The sequence below is a fragment of the Delphinus delphis genome, chromosome 3 (genome assembly GCF_949987515.2).
Source record: "Delphinus delphis chromosome 3, mDelDel1.2, whole genome shotgun sequence".
Taxonomy (NCBI): Eukaryota; Metazoa; Chordata; class Mammalia; order Artiodactyla; family Delphinidae; genus Delphinus; species Delphinus delphis.
This window is the reverse complement of record NC_082685.1, coordinates 73,073,317-73,089,193: the sequence shown is the minus strand read 5'-3', so window position 1 is coordinate 73,089,193 and position 15,877 is coordinate 73,073,317. Positions and strand designations below refer to the sequence as shown.

The following is a 15,877-nucleotide window of genomic DNA, read 5'->3' as shown; positions in this document are numbered from 1 at the left end:
GCCCGAAGAGCACTTTTAACTAATTTGAACATTTATGTTTCTTTCACACGAAGCAACATATATGCAACTAGTGAAAAAAAAACTTAAACTTTATAATAATCTGATTCACAATAAATTCCAAAGATTGTTATACTATCCATGTCTTTGTTTCTTCAGAATGTATGCTGGTGGTTTCAAATGGCTCTTCAGTCAAAAATACTTCCACTACAATATTTTCACCATAAAATGCATCATAAATTTCTATAACACTGGTTATAACTACAAATTTTTTCTTCTTTTGCAAAAGTGAAAGAAAATGGCCGAATGATAACAAACATGGACATTATTTGATCCATTGCTTTAGAACAAGTGTCCATTCTTCATGGAAACAATTAAGGCATTCACATGTTGCTATTTTTAATGGCAATGTAATACTAGCATCTTCTGTTGTTTCTCCTGGCATTCTTCTCTGAAATTTGACTCTTTTTTCTCTATGAATGTCCATTTTCTTACTTTGTTGGTCATTGTTGTTAAATAGTTAATATCCTTTCCCACATTTTCTGTATGCTTCTCTTTAAGAAATGATTTTAAAGCTTGGTGTTTCACTGTACAGTGCTCCAGGATAATTCCAGCTGTTTGTGATTTTTCTTTTTTGGTCAGATTAACCTCATCTAAAACCTCACACTAGAAAAAGCAAGATAACTCAAAAAAAAAATCACACACAGCTATCATTGTTTATTTTGAATCACTGTTAAATGCAGGAATTTGTCCTATCACAGAGATTGCAAATGAACTGTGTCAAAAAGTGAGCTCAGTTGATTCCAAACAATTACAAACTCATTACTGAATAGGTGTCCCTAGGTCTACATGTGTCAGGGGCCTACTGCATAACTGGCAGTGCTCCAAACTTACTTTCATATAGAATACAATGTTTATTAAAGTTAATAAAACTTTACTAATTTTGAAGCCTACATATATAATTTTAAAACTTAACAGTAAAACTGAACTAGTTATTTATACTTAGACTGATAAAATATTTGTTCAGGGAGGAGAATTTTTATCACTGAATTTTTTTTTAGAATTTCTAATGCATGGTGATAATAAAACCAGATTGACTTTTAGTCAGAATTATAACTGGTTTAAAATTCTACACAGGGACTTACCTGGCGGTCCAGTCGTTAAGACTTCACCTTCTAATGCAGGGGATGTGGGTTTGATCCCTGGTCAGGGAGCTAACATCCCACATGCCTCATGGCCAATAAACCAAAAAAACATAAACCAGAAGCAATATTGTACCAAATTCAGTAAAGACTTTAAAAATGGTCCACATCAAAAAAAATTCTAGGGCTTCCCTGGTGGTGCAGTGGTTGAGAGTCCGGCTGCCGATGCAGGGGACACGGGTTCGAGCCCGTGTCCGGGAAGATCCCACATGCCGCGGAGCGGCTGGGCCTGTGAGCCATGGCCGCTGAGCCTGCGCGTCCGGAGCCTGTGCTCCGCAACGGGAGAGGCCACAACAGTGAGAGGTCCGCGTACCGGAAAAAAAAAAAAAAAAAAAATTCTACACAGACCAATCCCTGCACCCTCCCTCATTTCTTGTACCCAGATCTGACCTCTCCCACAGCCTGGCCCTTGGTACTTCACTGCACTATAAAATGGATTGTTACAGACATGAACATAGATTAGCAGCTCTCAATCTCAGCACTAGTGACATTTGGGTTGGGTAATTCTTTGTTGAATCATTAGTGTTCATATGGCTAGGGTCAGGCATAAAAAGGTCTGGTATGAAATGCCACTACATAGGTAAACCTATCTGGCAAGATTTCTAGCTTGGACAATGATACATGTGGGGAGATGAAAGAGGAAAGGAGTCACTGGCTCAGCCAACACATTCAGGTGAGTCAATGCTGGCAAAGAAAAGAGGTGATATCTTGTACCCCAAGGTCAGTTGAGTACCTGGGAGGTTACTGGTGACTCTGACCAGCAGATCTTCAGTGGGGTTTTAAAAGGGGATTCCAAAACTATGCAACAGCTAAAAACTGAAGAAGCAGAGACAGCACTTTCAAGAACCTTGAGTAAGAGTTGGGGAAAATAATGGAATTTCTTTTTTTAACCTTAATCCTTGCCAGAGAAAAGGCATTGAATTCCTTCAAGGAGAAGCTATACGACCTGCTAAATTTAACTCCCAAGCTACGTATTTTCTCTCTGTCTTGGTCTTGATGGACATGCAACCAGAAATATTTGCTATAAATTCCTTGCTCTTGATGGTATGTTCAATTAAAAATGTTTTCTCTGAACTGGCTTTTACACCATTCACTTCATTCTATCTCGAATTTCCATCTTTATGTTTAAATATAACTGCAGCAAAATTCCCTTTAAATATTACTCATTTACAAATCTGAAAATTCCCAGGTATTTTAAAACCCACCTCTTCCGGTCTATTATGATTCATGAAGTTTGGTTTTTGCCTCAAAAGATTTTGCTTCACTTTTTAAAAATTTCAATAACTTAAGAGAGCATCCTTTTTCAGAGGTATGTGCAGGGGAGATATATTTAAGAAATTTAAAAGGTTTTAATTTCTACGTCTTTCTAACAATGTTTTTGGAAACTTTAAATAAACTTTAAATAAATAAAAAAACTTTTAGATGCTTTACTTTATTTATGAAATAGAGTGCCTTTTATTACCTTGCTTTTATTTAACTAATTTCTTCTGCTGAGGAATTTTCTCCCTATTCTACAGCTGCCTATTGAAGTCCTACCCTTCTTTCAAAATAGAACTCAAAACCCACCTCCTCTAGGAAGCCTTCTAATCAAATTGCTCTCATTTCCCTGTAATATTCTTTCTCTGGCACTTAATATATTGAGTTGGCCTTGGTGTTAGAATTATTAAAGTTATTACTCTGTGAGTCTATGGTGAACGTGGACAAGGACAATGTCTTAATCATTTTTCAAAATCTCCTATGAAGCTAGCACCATGCTTTGCAAAACAGATGGTCAAAAATGTTGATTTAAGTGAATCAAAGCCAATCACTTTATTGAAAATGAATCCGAATTGGGCTTTAATAATGTTTTCTGAACTTAGCTTTAAAATATTATAGGCTTTGTTGCATAATCTTGAGTCTATCTTGGGATAATTGGAAAATAATTTAAAAAAATAAATCATATATATGTTAAGAGTTATAGTTTATAAAGTGCCTTAGCTCATTAATTGCTGAAAAAATCAATAAATAATTAGGTGAATGGGAAAGAATAGTGGTCATAAATTATTAATGTAATTTACACATTCATATCATAGAGTTGTTGTAAAACTGCCACCAGTGATTTTATGTCAAGATACTTGGATTGCCCTCTTATTACCTCTGTGACCTCAGGCATATTTGTTATTCGTAAGACATGCATCCTTCATATGTACCATGCCTATCTCCCAAAGTTACTGTCAAGATCAAATTAGACAATGGAAAATAATAGCAGATTAAATTATTGAGAGGTAAATATTCAAGAACTCTACATTGTGTTTTCATTTTACCATTCCCATTTTTATAAAAAAAAAAGAAGTCTTGCACAGAGAGTTAATATAATTTGCCCAAGGGCACATAGTTATTAAAAGATAGAATTAGAATTTGATATCCATCTGATTCCAGAGCCAAAGCTCTAGGCCAAAATGCTAAATTGCTAAGTGTCGGCTCCATTCCTTCAGATTTTATAAAACTTGACTATGTAATATTAACTAGCTATTTCAAAATTTTTAAGATCTAAAATTCCTACAGTAGAAACTTTTCTTTAAATTTCCTAGAGATATAAAGTAACAAATCTAACCAAAACACTCCATCAACATTGACATGAAATTTAGGCAAAAAATAATCTGTTAGAAGATTGATTTAGGAAACATATTAGCCTAGTAAGTTGCCAACTACTTGTCTCCTATACAGTAACTAGTTACACCCTTCGGTACGTTTTATATATATAAAACTTTGAATCTTACATAAATCCATTAGTAGCTCAATTAGAGGGTTTATTATTGTTTAGGAATTCACTTCAAGTCAAAAATTGAAACCTGAGAAGTTAATCTTAGACATTAAAAATATCAAGTCTGTACACTGATGTGTATAAAATTGATGACTAATAAGAACCTGCTGTATAAAAAAATAAAAAGATAAAATTAAAAAAAAAAAAACTAATACTAAACTTTCTTTGGGTTATTTGTATGGAAATATGTTAATATAAATGTTTCAGACATTACATGAAATTCCTAAAAATCTTATATGTTCTGGTGTAATAAGTCATAATTCTAGTTATTACTTTAAAATGTATATCTCAGAAATAACTAAATTTCCTTGTCAATTGCATTATTATGAACTTTCATCAAATCTTTAACCGTGGTCATTTTCAAGTCTTTTGTCATTTACAGAGAGTTCTGGGTGTACTCTGATGCTTTTGCAAAAATGTTCCTATAAAAGGGCTTCATTTTCAAGGAATTCATGGAAAAGACTCTGACAAGTACTGGTTTCTGGTTTCTGACTATACTGCTGAACTGAATGAATAAGCATTTTCAGAACTCTAATGGAAAACTGATGAATTCATAAAAGCGCTAACAAAAGATCAAGATGAAAAAAAAATTAATTACATGGGACTGAGTGAACTGATGAAGATGATTATAATTTTTGTGACTTTTCTGTTTGAATAAAAAATATATATATAAAGTCTGATAGATCCATCTATTTCCCTTCTAATTCAAAAATGCTATCGTAAGCCATTCATTCAGATTGATTTCTTTAAGATGCCAAGTTTCAACTGTAATGTGAAATGTGGAGAAGACTGCCATCCAGGGGATAGAGGATTGAAAATGCAGAGTCAATGTATGGACACCAAGTAGGGAAAGGGGTGGGGTGGGGGGTGGGGGGCAGGCGGGGAGTGATGAATTGGGAGATTGGGACTGACATATATACAATAATATGTATAAAATGGATAACTAATAAGAAACTGCTGTATAAAAATATAAAATTCAAAAAAGTATATATATAATTTTAAAAAAAATGCAGAGCCAGAATAACGGAGAAACTTAATGCAGTGGTTGTAAGCTGGGATTGAAACAGTTGTGTTGGAATCTGTTGTGAGGTGAATTACTAATAATAGCTCAAGTACTAAAGATTGTAAATGATATGCTGAAAAAATGACAGGTTTGCCAATAATAATTTCTCTTTACCACTTATTCAAGTAAGAGAAAGGTGTAACATTTGTGTTTTTAAACCCCATAGCTTTTTTTTAAAAAGAAAAAAACATTTTATTGTGGTATAATTGACATACAAAAAGCTGTAAATAATTAATATTTTCAACTTGATGACTTTGGAGATAAGCATACACCATGAAACCATCACCACAATCTGTGCCATTAGCATATCTATCACCTCCAAAAGTTTCTTCCTGCCCCCTCTATCATTATTTGTGTGATGATAAAAACACTTAAATGCTTTTAAGATTTGTCCTCTCAGCAAAATTTTAAGTATACAATAAAGTATGGTTAACTGAGAACTATGCTGTACAGTAAATCCACAGCACTTACTTATTTTGTATAACTAAAACTTTGTGCCTTTTGACTAATAACTTTCCCATTTTCCCCTCCCTCGGCCCTCTGACAACCACCATTCTATTCTTTGCTTCTATGAGTTTGACAGCTTTTGATTCCTGATATAAGTGGTATCATGTAGTATTTGTCTGTCTGTGTCTGGCTTATTTCACTTAACATAACGTCCTTCAGGTTCATTCATGTAGTTACAAATGGCAGAATTTCCTTCTTTTTAAAAGTTGAATAACAATCTATTGTTTGTGTATAACACATTTTCTTTATCCAGTCATCCACAGATGATCATTTAGATTGCTTCCATGTCTTGGATACTGTGAATGCTGCTGCAGTGGGCTCAGTTACCAGGTGATCCTACCATTCTATATTCCCACAAATGATGCTTGAGAGTTCCAGTTGTTCCACATCGTCACTAGCACTTGTTATGATCACTTTTTAACTATTCTATTAGGTGTGTAATTGTATCATATTGTGGTTTTAACTTGCTTTTCCCTGATGATGTTGAACATACTTTCATGTGCTTATTTGCTATCTACATATCTTTTTTTTAATATACCATTTTAGCCATTTTAAACAATTTATTTATTTATTTATATTTGGCTGCATTGGGTCTTCATTGCTGCATGCAGGGTATCTCTAGTTGCGGTGAGCAGGGGCTACTCTTTGTTGTGGTACACGGGCTTCTCATTGCAGTGGCTCCTCTTGTTGTGGAGCACAGGCTCTAGGTATGCGGGTTTCAGTAGTTGTGGCATGCAGGCTCCGTAGTTGTGGCTCACAGGCTCTAGAGTGCAGGCTCAGTAGTTGTGGTGCACGGACTTAGTTGCTCCACGGTATGTGGGATCTTCCTGGACCAGAGCTCGAACCCTTGTCCCCTGCATTGGCAGGCAGATTCTTAACCATTGCACCACCAGGGAAGTCCCACATATCTTTTAAAGTGTATTTTCTGTCTGGATCTTTTGGCCACTTATTTTATTGGGTTCTTTTTATCCTTATTGAGTTTGGAGAGTTCTTTACATATTCTAGATAAAAGTCCTTTATAAAATATGTTAGTTGCAAAATTTTCTTCTACATGTAGAGCTTATCTTTTTACTATCTTAACAGTGCATTTTGAAGAGAAGTTTTAATGTTGATTCAGTCCAGTTTATCAGTGCATTTTTATATGGATTCTGCATTTGTTCTGATATCCAAGAAATCTTTGCCTAACCCTAGGTCACAACGTCTTTGTCCTATCTTTTATTCTAGAAGTTTTACAGTTTTGTGCTTTACATTTAGGTGTATAATACATTTTAAGCTTTTTGTTTTGTATTTGGTGTGAGATGTGGGTCAAAGTTAGTTAATTTTTTATATGAGTGTCCAATTGTTTCAGTACAATTTTTGAAAAGGCTACCTTTCCTCCACTGAATTATCTTTACAACTTTGTTGAAAATCAGTTGTCCATATATGCATGGGTCTATTCCTCAATTCTATTCTGAATGCTAACCATCCATGAGTTTAGTTGTAATCTAGAAATGTGTGATTATAATTTTTGAAAGTGCAAAATGATAGAAATGTCAGTCATCAGGCATGTTAGTCAGTCATCAGGCATGTTAGAATATCACTTTTGAGGTAATTTCCTTTTTTCAAAGAACGTGGGTGTTATAGACTGAATTGTGTCTCCATATATTGAAACTCTAATCCCCAATATAATGAGGTTTGGAGATAAAGTCTTTAGGGAGTCAATTAAGGTGAAACAAGGTCATAAGGGTGGAGCCCTAATACAATAGGATTGGCATCCTTATAAGAAGAGGGAAAGACATCAGAGAAGGCTCTTCCGGCTATGCACATTGGAAAGGCCATGTGAGGACACAGCAAGAAGGCTGTTTCTGCAAGCCAGGAAGAGAACTCTCAGGAGAAACAACCATGATAGCACCTTGATCTTGGACTTCTGGCCTCCAGAACTGTATGAAAATAAATTTCTGTTGTTTAAGCCACCCATTCTGTGGTATTTTGTTGTAGCCTGAGTAGACAAGTACAGTGGGATTTGAGAAAGTCTTAAGAAGTTTGAATTTGGAAAACTTGAGTCCCTATTGTATATGCTTGCGAATCCTTACTTCCACTAAATGTAACACTGCAATAAAGAGGAAAAAGATCTTATACCAGTTGCTTTTAATGATAGTAGTTTTGTTGTTTCATATCTCTGACAGCATTTAAATGATCCAGGACCAGCCCTTCAGGAATAAAAGGGGCAGGTGTTGCTTTCTAGAGAAACTTGTAGCCTGATGAACACAAATGCATTATTATTCCTAGAGGACACGTGTATAGCTTAATGAAAGCAGATTAGTTAGTAGAATTATCCCTGTAAAGAATCAAAATGATTTTTGAGGTTGTAACATCAAAAGACAGAGATGGATTGATATTTAAGTGATATATCAGGTACAATGAAAAACTACGAGTCACTTTAAAAATGAATATCTAAAGTTGCTGAGAGCTTATCATGTAAAAGAGTAGACAGTACATAAGAAATTTCAAATTAAAGCAGAATATTGTAAATAATATAAGAATGAACTGCTGATGAGAAAAATTAACTTCTGTTGGGGGCTATGAAGACCATTCTTAAAAAAGGATGTATAGAATGTGAACCTGTCTTGAAAAGTAGCACTTGAGAAAGCTGATCTGGCAGAGGGAGCATCATAAGCAAAGGAGAGAGCTTCTGCTAAGAAAAAGTAGAAAACAAATGCTGAGCCTGAAGAGACTGTGCTGGCTAGAGAAAGGAGATGTTGGAGAACAAGAGGAGTGGTGAAGAGAAAACATTACAGAGACTTTAAGAGCTATAGACAAACTTCATATTAATACATTTTTTGAAGCATTATGGAATCATACTAACACGTTTCTCCTAAATTAGAAGACACATTTTCCATAAAGCTCTACATTTATCTTTAAAACAATCTTTCCTGAGTATTTATGTATGAAGTGCCTACTAGCCACCTGGGGTGAAAAACCCCTGCACTCCAGGAGATCAGTTTTAATGAGGAGAAGTAGCTGAATAAGGAGACAATTAAAATTCAGCGTATGATTTATGAATGCAAAAACTACCTTTATGCAACGCTAGTCAAACAGGAAGTCACGCATTAATCCAATTCTGCCCAAATCACACACTGAATAATACCAATCCAAACACAAGACTGAGTTATTGTAAATTGAGTACAGAATCAGGAGTCAAGAGCATTGGCCCTGCACAGGACTGTCTTCCTGGACAGAAGCTCAGAAGTGGGCCTGGCTTAAATTTACTTTCCACACAGTCTTGAAATACTTAATAAGTTTATCTGTGAATTTGAGTTTTGTAAGTGAAATCCAGTGGGACAATGAAACATATGTCAACGGCTTAGTCTCAGGTCAAGTGTGGTCTTACCTGCTACATACTTCCATTTGGGTTCTCTGGCTTCCTACTTCCCTGTCTCTGCCCAGCAACTACTGCCATCTTGGTCCAGTACAGGCACTCCTCCCTGAGTCCTCAAGCATGGGTCCCAGGCACCTGTGAAGATGTGCACTAGCCCCATGGCATCCCTGTGCTTGAGGGAGCATCACACTAAATACCAAATAGAAAGCACATGACAGGTCAAAAGACACCACGGAAGAAAAGAAGAAACTTTTTCCTACTTTTTGAATGGGGGGGGTCCTGCATTTTCATTTTGCACTGGGCCCCTTAGATTATGTAACCAGCCCTGGAATCCTGTAGCAGTGGTCGGCTCCAGCTGGGCAACTCTTGACAAGACACTTGGCCCCTCGAAAGTTAGTTTCCAAACCTGTAAAATAAGAATAATATTTCCTATCTCATTGGATTTGACTATTTTGGAGATAATTCACGCAAAGTGTTTGTCCCAGCACTTGACCCATTTTAAAGCTCTATACTACCAGGTGTTAACTATTAATATGTTATTTAACTCTGACTCAGTCCCTCATGTGTCCTCTACACGCAGCCTAATACTTCAAAACAGCCAATCTCACAGGCAGCATGAAATGTGCATCCTGGTTCTGTTTTATAAGCTCATTATATCTTCTTACAGTGTGCAGAAAAATATGTCCATGCTTGAGCTATTAAGTGAGGCCGGTAAAAAAGCTGAATCTAACAGATGTGTTTGTTAGAAGCGCAAAAATCTTCACAAACGCTAGATAAAAATTCGGAGCAAAACTGGTCGCTCAAGTGATCATTTCATAAAGGCTTTCACTCCCATTGAGACACGAAAAACAAGGTCCTTACACAGCTGGACCCACTCTGCGAACGAATATAAGAAAATTAGCATCTTGAAAAACTTCTAAACAAGGCAACGGCTTCTGGAGCGCCCTCTTTGCCACCGGCCCCTACCTAGTTTCCGTAGGAACGCGCAAATCAGACGGGGAGCACCCCACGCAGGAAGTTGTTATTCGTCACTTCCGTCCTTCACCTCAGAGTCGGTGTACCTTTTACTCGCGCTTCGGCTGAAGCAGTCGGCGGATGAATTTTGGGCCAACGAGGCCGCCGTTGGAGGGGCGTGGCAACGCACCCGCGTTCCGGCCGATGCAGTTCACGTGCGGGCAGCCGGGGAACTTCTTAGAGCTACCATGGACCAGCCGGGGACTTTGAACCTCAATAATGAGGTGAGCACCGGGGTCTAGAAACCTGTGGGACTGACCTTTAGGGCCCTCAGAACAGCTTTGCTGCGTCATTTTGAGGGGCCTGGGCGAGGCGGGAGTCAGGTGAGTTTTCCGGAACTCAGAGACTGACAACCGTAACTCCCCACCCCCACCCGCCTACCCCCTGGTTTCTAGGTGAAGTGTCTCTGGCCCTCAGTCCTCATGAGTTTTTATTTGTGGTACTTTGGGAAGATCATTTAATCTCTTTATTCAGTGTCCATCTGTAAAACGAAGCTCATGATAGTACCTTTCCCAACAAGGCTGGAGTGAGAATTAAATTAACTGGAGTATGTAGTGTTTGCACAGTGCCTGACAGTAAACTCTCAGTATATATTTCCTGCCTTTTGTTGACTGCAGAAAATGAAAGGGAGAGATTGAGAGCTGTAGCTTTTCCTAAGAAATTGTTCATCTTGAATGAGACCATATCATTTATAAGGATGTACGCTCGCTCAGTACCTCATTTCTTCTTTCCGCTACTGTCCTATTTCTGTGCTTCCATTTACAGCAAAACACTTGCTGTCCACAAGTTTTCATCTCTCCTTTTCTCTTAAATCCAGTCTCATCAGACGTTTGCCCTCATCACCTCCACCATTACATGTCACCAGGTTACCATTTCTGTCATTTTCTCCTTTCTAGTTTCTGCTTCTATTCAAGGAAGTCATAGTCATCAAAGACTTAAAGTAAGCTGGAAAAGCGGGAATCAAATGAGGACCTCACAACTACAGCAAAGGAAATTATTCGCCATTTTTATTCAGTGGATATATGAGTTTGCTGTGAGCAAGCCACTGTTCATATTACACAGTTCTGTAAGCAACCTGTTCTGAGGTAGGAAAGGTTAAGCACCGTTCATCAATGATACAGGATGCTCACAGAAAAAAGTTACGTAGTGCAGAAAAGTTTCCAAAGAGGGCAAGATGAAATGAGTATACTTGTTCTTGGTCTTTAAGGGTCCTACACAGGATTGCATTCAGGAATTCAATGATGGAGAAAGAAGGTGTTCTAACCAGAGGGACCAGTATAAGTGAGGAAAGAATGGGAGTGGGAATCCCCTTGGATTGTATAGTAGTAGATAACTCTCTACTGATGAGAACTTTTGGGATAAAGTAGGAAATAAAGCTGAAATGTATTATTGCCTTATTACCAGGTTAGTAAGTCTGGGTTTCGCTTGACAGTGGAGAACAGGGTATACCGAAGAGGAGAACTCTTGAAGGTGTTTATATTGATAAACATATGTTAAGCTTGTGCTAGTTACAGAAAGCATTTGGTGGTTTATTTTTCCATTAGATTCCCTAGGAGGTATAAAAGATCTTAATCGGAGTGATGTCCTTGGAAATTCACTGGAAATACTAGTGAACTTCCTGTTCAATTTCGAAATTACTGTGAAAGGAGTGGTGACAGTCATTTACCCCACTCTTCACTTAAGGCTCTTTCTTTTTCCACTTAGTTTCCAGGCCTCTTCAAAACAGTTAAAATTTGGCCTTTAGGAAGTCTTCACTAATTCACCGCAGTCTGGGCTAGGTGTCTATTCTTTATGCAACCAGGATGCTTTCTACTCTGAAAACACTTGTTTACCTGTTTCTCTCTTTTGGTGTGTATGTCTGTCACCTGCAACATATGTGGTCTGTAACTGTTTGCTGGATGATTGAATGAACTTATCCAATTAGGAAGTTTGTACATCCCACACTGAAGTAAACCTTACATGTTCTAATATGAAGGTAGAAAAAAAAGGATAGAAGAAAGTGGAGATGGTGGAAGAAAAGTGTTATAATTTAAAATTAATGGGAGAAACACTACTAAGGGAAAAACAGTTGTTTACATAAAAATTGAAAAACAAAGGGGGAAAAACGGGACAACCAATTAGAAAAAAAATCCAGCAAATATGACAGATAAATGGCTAATGTATTACTGTAAAATAGCTCATGGAACTTAAGAAAAGTCATCTCATAGAAAATTGGTAAAAGAAATGAATTAAAACTTCTTCATGGAAGAAATATATATGAAAAAGAGTTTAAATTCACTGTTATCTTTCTATCTTTCCATTACTTTTCCATCATCACCCCATCTTAGTCCAAGTTATATCTCCCAGCAGAACTACTTTCCTAGCCTCCCAGCTACTTTGACTTGTTTTCTCATCTCATCTCTCTAGTATAGCTGGAGTGCTCTCTTCAAAACAAATCTAATCATGTGTTTCCTTGCTTAGAACTGATTTGGTGGCTTCCTGTTGCTTTTGGTCAAGACCAATCTACACAAAGCCAGTCTCCACTGTTATACCACTACCCTCACCGCCCTCAGGCTGTGTACTTCAGCCACACTGGCTTTCCTCCACTATCTAGCATAGCCTTCTCCAGATCTTTTGCACTTGCTGTTCCTTTTACCCACAGCTCCTTTTCCTCTCAGTACATTTTATACTTCTACTTAGTCACTTTCTCAGGGAAATGCTTCTTGACTTTCATTTACTCCTTTTGTAAGCTTTTGTAGCACTATTTATTTCTTTTTAGCATGTGTAAGAATTGCTTAATGTGTGGGGCATGTGAATGTGAGAGAGATTTCTTATGCCCTCAACCTGACTAAATTTTCGCTCACCATCATATCCTCAGTGCCTGTCTGTTAAATGAGAAACTTGAGGCATCATTTTTATGATCCTTAATAACTTAAATTAGGTCTCCTTAACTGAGATTCAGGAATGAATTTCAGGGATCGTATAACTGCCTGAAATTATGTGTAATTTGTTGTATTTAGCCTGTCTCTGGGGGAGGGCGAAATATTTCATAGGTTTTATCACATTTGCAAAAATTTGTAAATCTCTGGTATTATCTTTGGAATATTGGTACTCATATCTGTGATTAATTTGATTGGAATCCTTTGTCCATAATTTTTAATTATAGTCTTTTCTTTTAAAAAGTTATGTGGCCAGCTAATTTACAGTATATTTAATTTCCCAAAATGTCTTTTGTGAAGATAAAAGCCAGCTTGCAGACACAACTATTATATTATGCTAACTTTCAATGTCTTCAGCTCTAATTCTGTTTTTTTAAATAATTTTCCAGGGCTAAAGGCTGACATTTATAACACACTTCCTGGCTCTAGGTTCTTAAAATACATGTATTCTTCTGAAATAATGTAAAATTCTACCTTTACTTCTTTTTAAAAATAAAGTATTACTTTTTACTTTATCTTATGATTATTTATTGCATATTTTATCTTCACAAGCACTCATGTGGACTTTGAAGAGAGAATATTTAATTGATTTATTATAGCAGCTTCCCTAATGTTTAACATAGTACCTTGTGTATAATAAGTACCATATACTTGCTGGGCAGGTAAAAGTATGGCTAACTCAACTTGAATCACCTAATGTTAAGATGAGGGGGAGAAATCTGCTAAATGAAGACTTTTTTCTCCCTTTCCATTAGAACCAGAGAAGGGATGCACAATTGAAAACAACAGTAAGCATTTAATGAGTAAAGAATTTGGAAAACTAGAGCTGGGTTTCCTTCAGTCATTTGTTTCTTTAGGCAGCAGTGATATATAAAATCAGAATTAGGAGGTGAAACATTCTAATCTGGTACTCTAATTCCACAGTAGGGCCAAAGGCTTCTGTATGAAACTGACATTATTTTATTCTTGATAGCAAATTATTAAGAAGCTCATTAGAAAATTGCTTTCCATGTCCTGCAAGATAGTAAAGGTAGAAACTAAAATGCCAGAGAACAAAATGATTTGCCTTTACTTATTTGTAAAAGATAAGAATGTCAAGAATTGTGTTTGTACGTGCTTCTGAAGTTGCAAAACTCCAGTTTCATAATTAAATATGTGATACTTTTTAATAATTCTTTACTGAAGTAGTAAACTAGGGTCCATCCTTCAGAAGAGAACCATTTTCTGTTTGGTTGTTAAACAATTCTGGGAAGTTTTGCTAGGTGGCAGCATATGCTCAAGTTGTAGATAATCACCAAGCACTCTAGAATTTTAAAATTGTTGCTCATCAGAAATAAAAAGTATAATTCAGTAGTAAATTATCATCCAAATGGCCAAATTAGAAGTCCTCTGTATAAACCTGTAATTAATATTGTTAACTATGAAATAGTTCAAACATATGGAAAATGATAAAACAAATGTCCTTATAATCTGTTTTCTGTATTTAGCAAGTGTCAATATTTTGCCATATTGTAAGGTTTAATTCCACCCAGCTTCTTTTCCACCTTAGAAGTATTACTCATTCAGTGTGTTTTCTCATATGTATTTTTATAATTTTCATATTCATACCCAGTGTATAGTATTGTGTTGTATATTTTTACACTTTGCATGTGTGGTATCATACTGGATAAATGCAGTATCATATGTATAATTCAAAAAGTTATTTTTTTCACCCAACAGTGTTTATCCATAATACATGCAGATTTCCTGCATTGATCTAAAATGGTACATTGCTTATGCTTTATTTATATGCAATATTTTATCTCTTATGCAACATTTTGTAAAAATGCTGCATTGAATAGTCTTGTGCATAGCCTTTTGCTATAGCTGGAGGTATGTCTTCTGGACAGATTTCTAGAAGTAGAATTTTTGTTAGGTGTTGCCAGAGTTTCCTCCAGAAGGAGTATACCAATTTGCATTCCTACCAGCAATGTATGAGAGTGCCTGTTTCCTCACAATCTCACAAACAGAATGTGTTGTCATATTGTTTTGTATTTGCCAGTCTGACAGGTGGGTAATGAATAAGCAGAAGTTTTAATATATTCTAAGAAACAGAGATACACTCAGATTTTTCTTAGCACTGCAGGCTTCTCTAGAGCAACTAGCTCTTAGAATAATTGTTTTCTAATAACCATGGGTTTTTGTTATAAGTTAATTCATATGTGTAGCAAAGTTAGTACATTACCAAAAGAGGTTGGCTAATTGACTGGCTAGCAGATAGCCAACTACGACTCATTTCAAGGTAACATTTACGTTTACTTTTGTCTGTGAACCAAAGTTTGCTCTGAGCTCTGTAGATCAGAAACTTGCTATTGTTGTCACTCCAAAAGTATTCTCAAAAAAGTATTCTCTCAAAAGCAAATTCATATCAACCATAAACTTTTAAGAGACCATATACATAACAAAACTAGTTTATTGAGAAATATATCTAATGTGGCTACTAATGCTCACATTGTAAAACACATTCTTTTCCTGTCTACTGATCCACAGGAGCTACTTGAAGTACAGAGCCACAAAAAGGGTTTCAGGTGCATGATTCAGTGTTGGGCTGTGATACATCTGTCCCCATAATTGAGTTATTCCAGTACAAATTGGAGTTCCCAGGTCTTTGAGCTGGGGAACCTTTCTTTGGAATCTTCTTGATTCAGACACTGCCAGCTTTTGCTCTTTGTGGTTCCCTTTCCTGTGTTTTAAGTTGATTCTTGCCCATATGTTCACATGTTCTTTTCCCAGTCAGGTATATTAGCTTTTTATTTATTTATGATTGTATTTTTGTATTGTCTACCTAAGAGTTGATCCAGGTTGCATTACTGTGTTCAGATTTCGCCAGGTTAACTGAGGGCATCTCTATGCCTAGGTTTTAGGCGACACCTCATTTTCAGTGCATGTATTTTGTGTGGGTGTGGATGTGTGTGTCTTACCTCTTTTTCTTGTCCTCTTATAGATTATTAAATGCATTCTTTTGCAGCTTGGAAG

General features: G+C 36.4%; 1 protein-coding gene and 1 long non-coding RNA gene across 4 annotated transcripts in view; one reads left to right on the top strand and one right to left on the bottom strand.

Annotated features, from left to right (window-relative positions):
• Positions 1-6,174: 6,174 nt before the first annotated feature.
• On the bottom strand, positions 6,175-9,315 carry LOC132422129 (uncharacterized). The gene is made up of 3 exons (XR_009518813.1): positions 9,191-9,315; positions 8,943-9,065; positions 6,175-6,426 (listed from the first exon to the last, which is right to left on the bottom strand). It is a non-coding gene; the product is annotated as an uncharacterized lncRNA (long non-coding RNA).
• Positions 9,316-10,051: 736 nt separating this feature from the next.
• Positions 10,052-15,877, top strand: part of SRFBP1 (serum response factor binding protein 1) — a 94,121-nt gene continuing 88,295 nt past the window's right edge. For all 3 annotated transcript variants that reach the window (XM_060008962.1, XM_060008963.1, XM_060008960.1), the window contains exon 1: positions 10,052-10,168. In XM_060008962.1, coding sequence (XP_059864945.1) covers positions 10,133-10,168 — 36 coding nt within the window. In that variant the 5' untranslated portion in view covers positions 10,052-10,132. The remainder of the gene's footprint in view (positions 10,169-15,877) is intronic.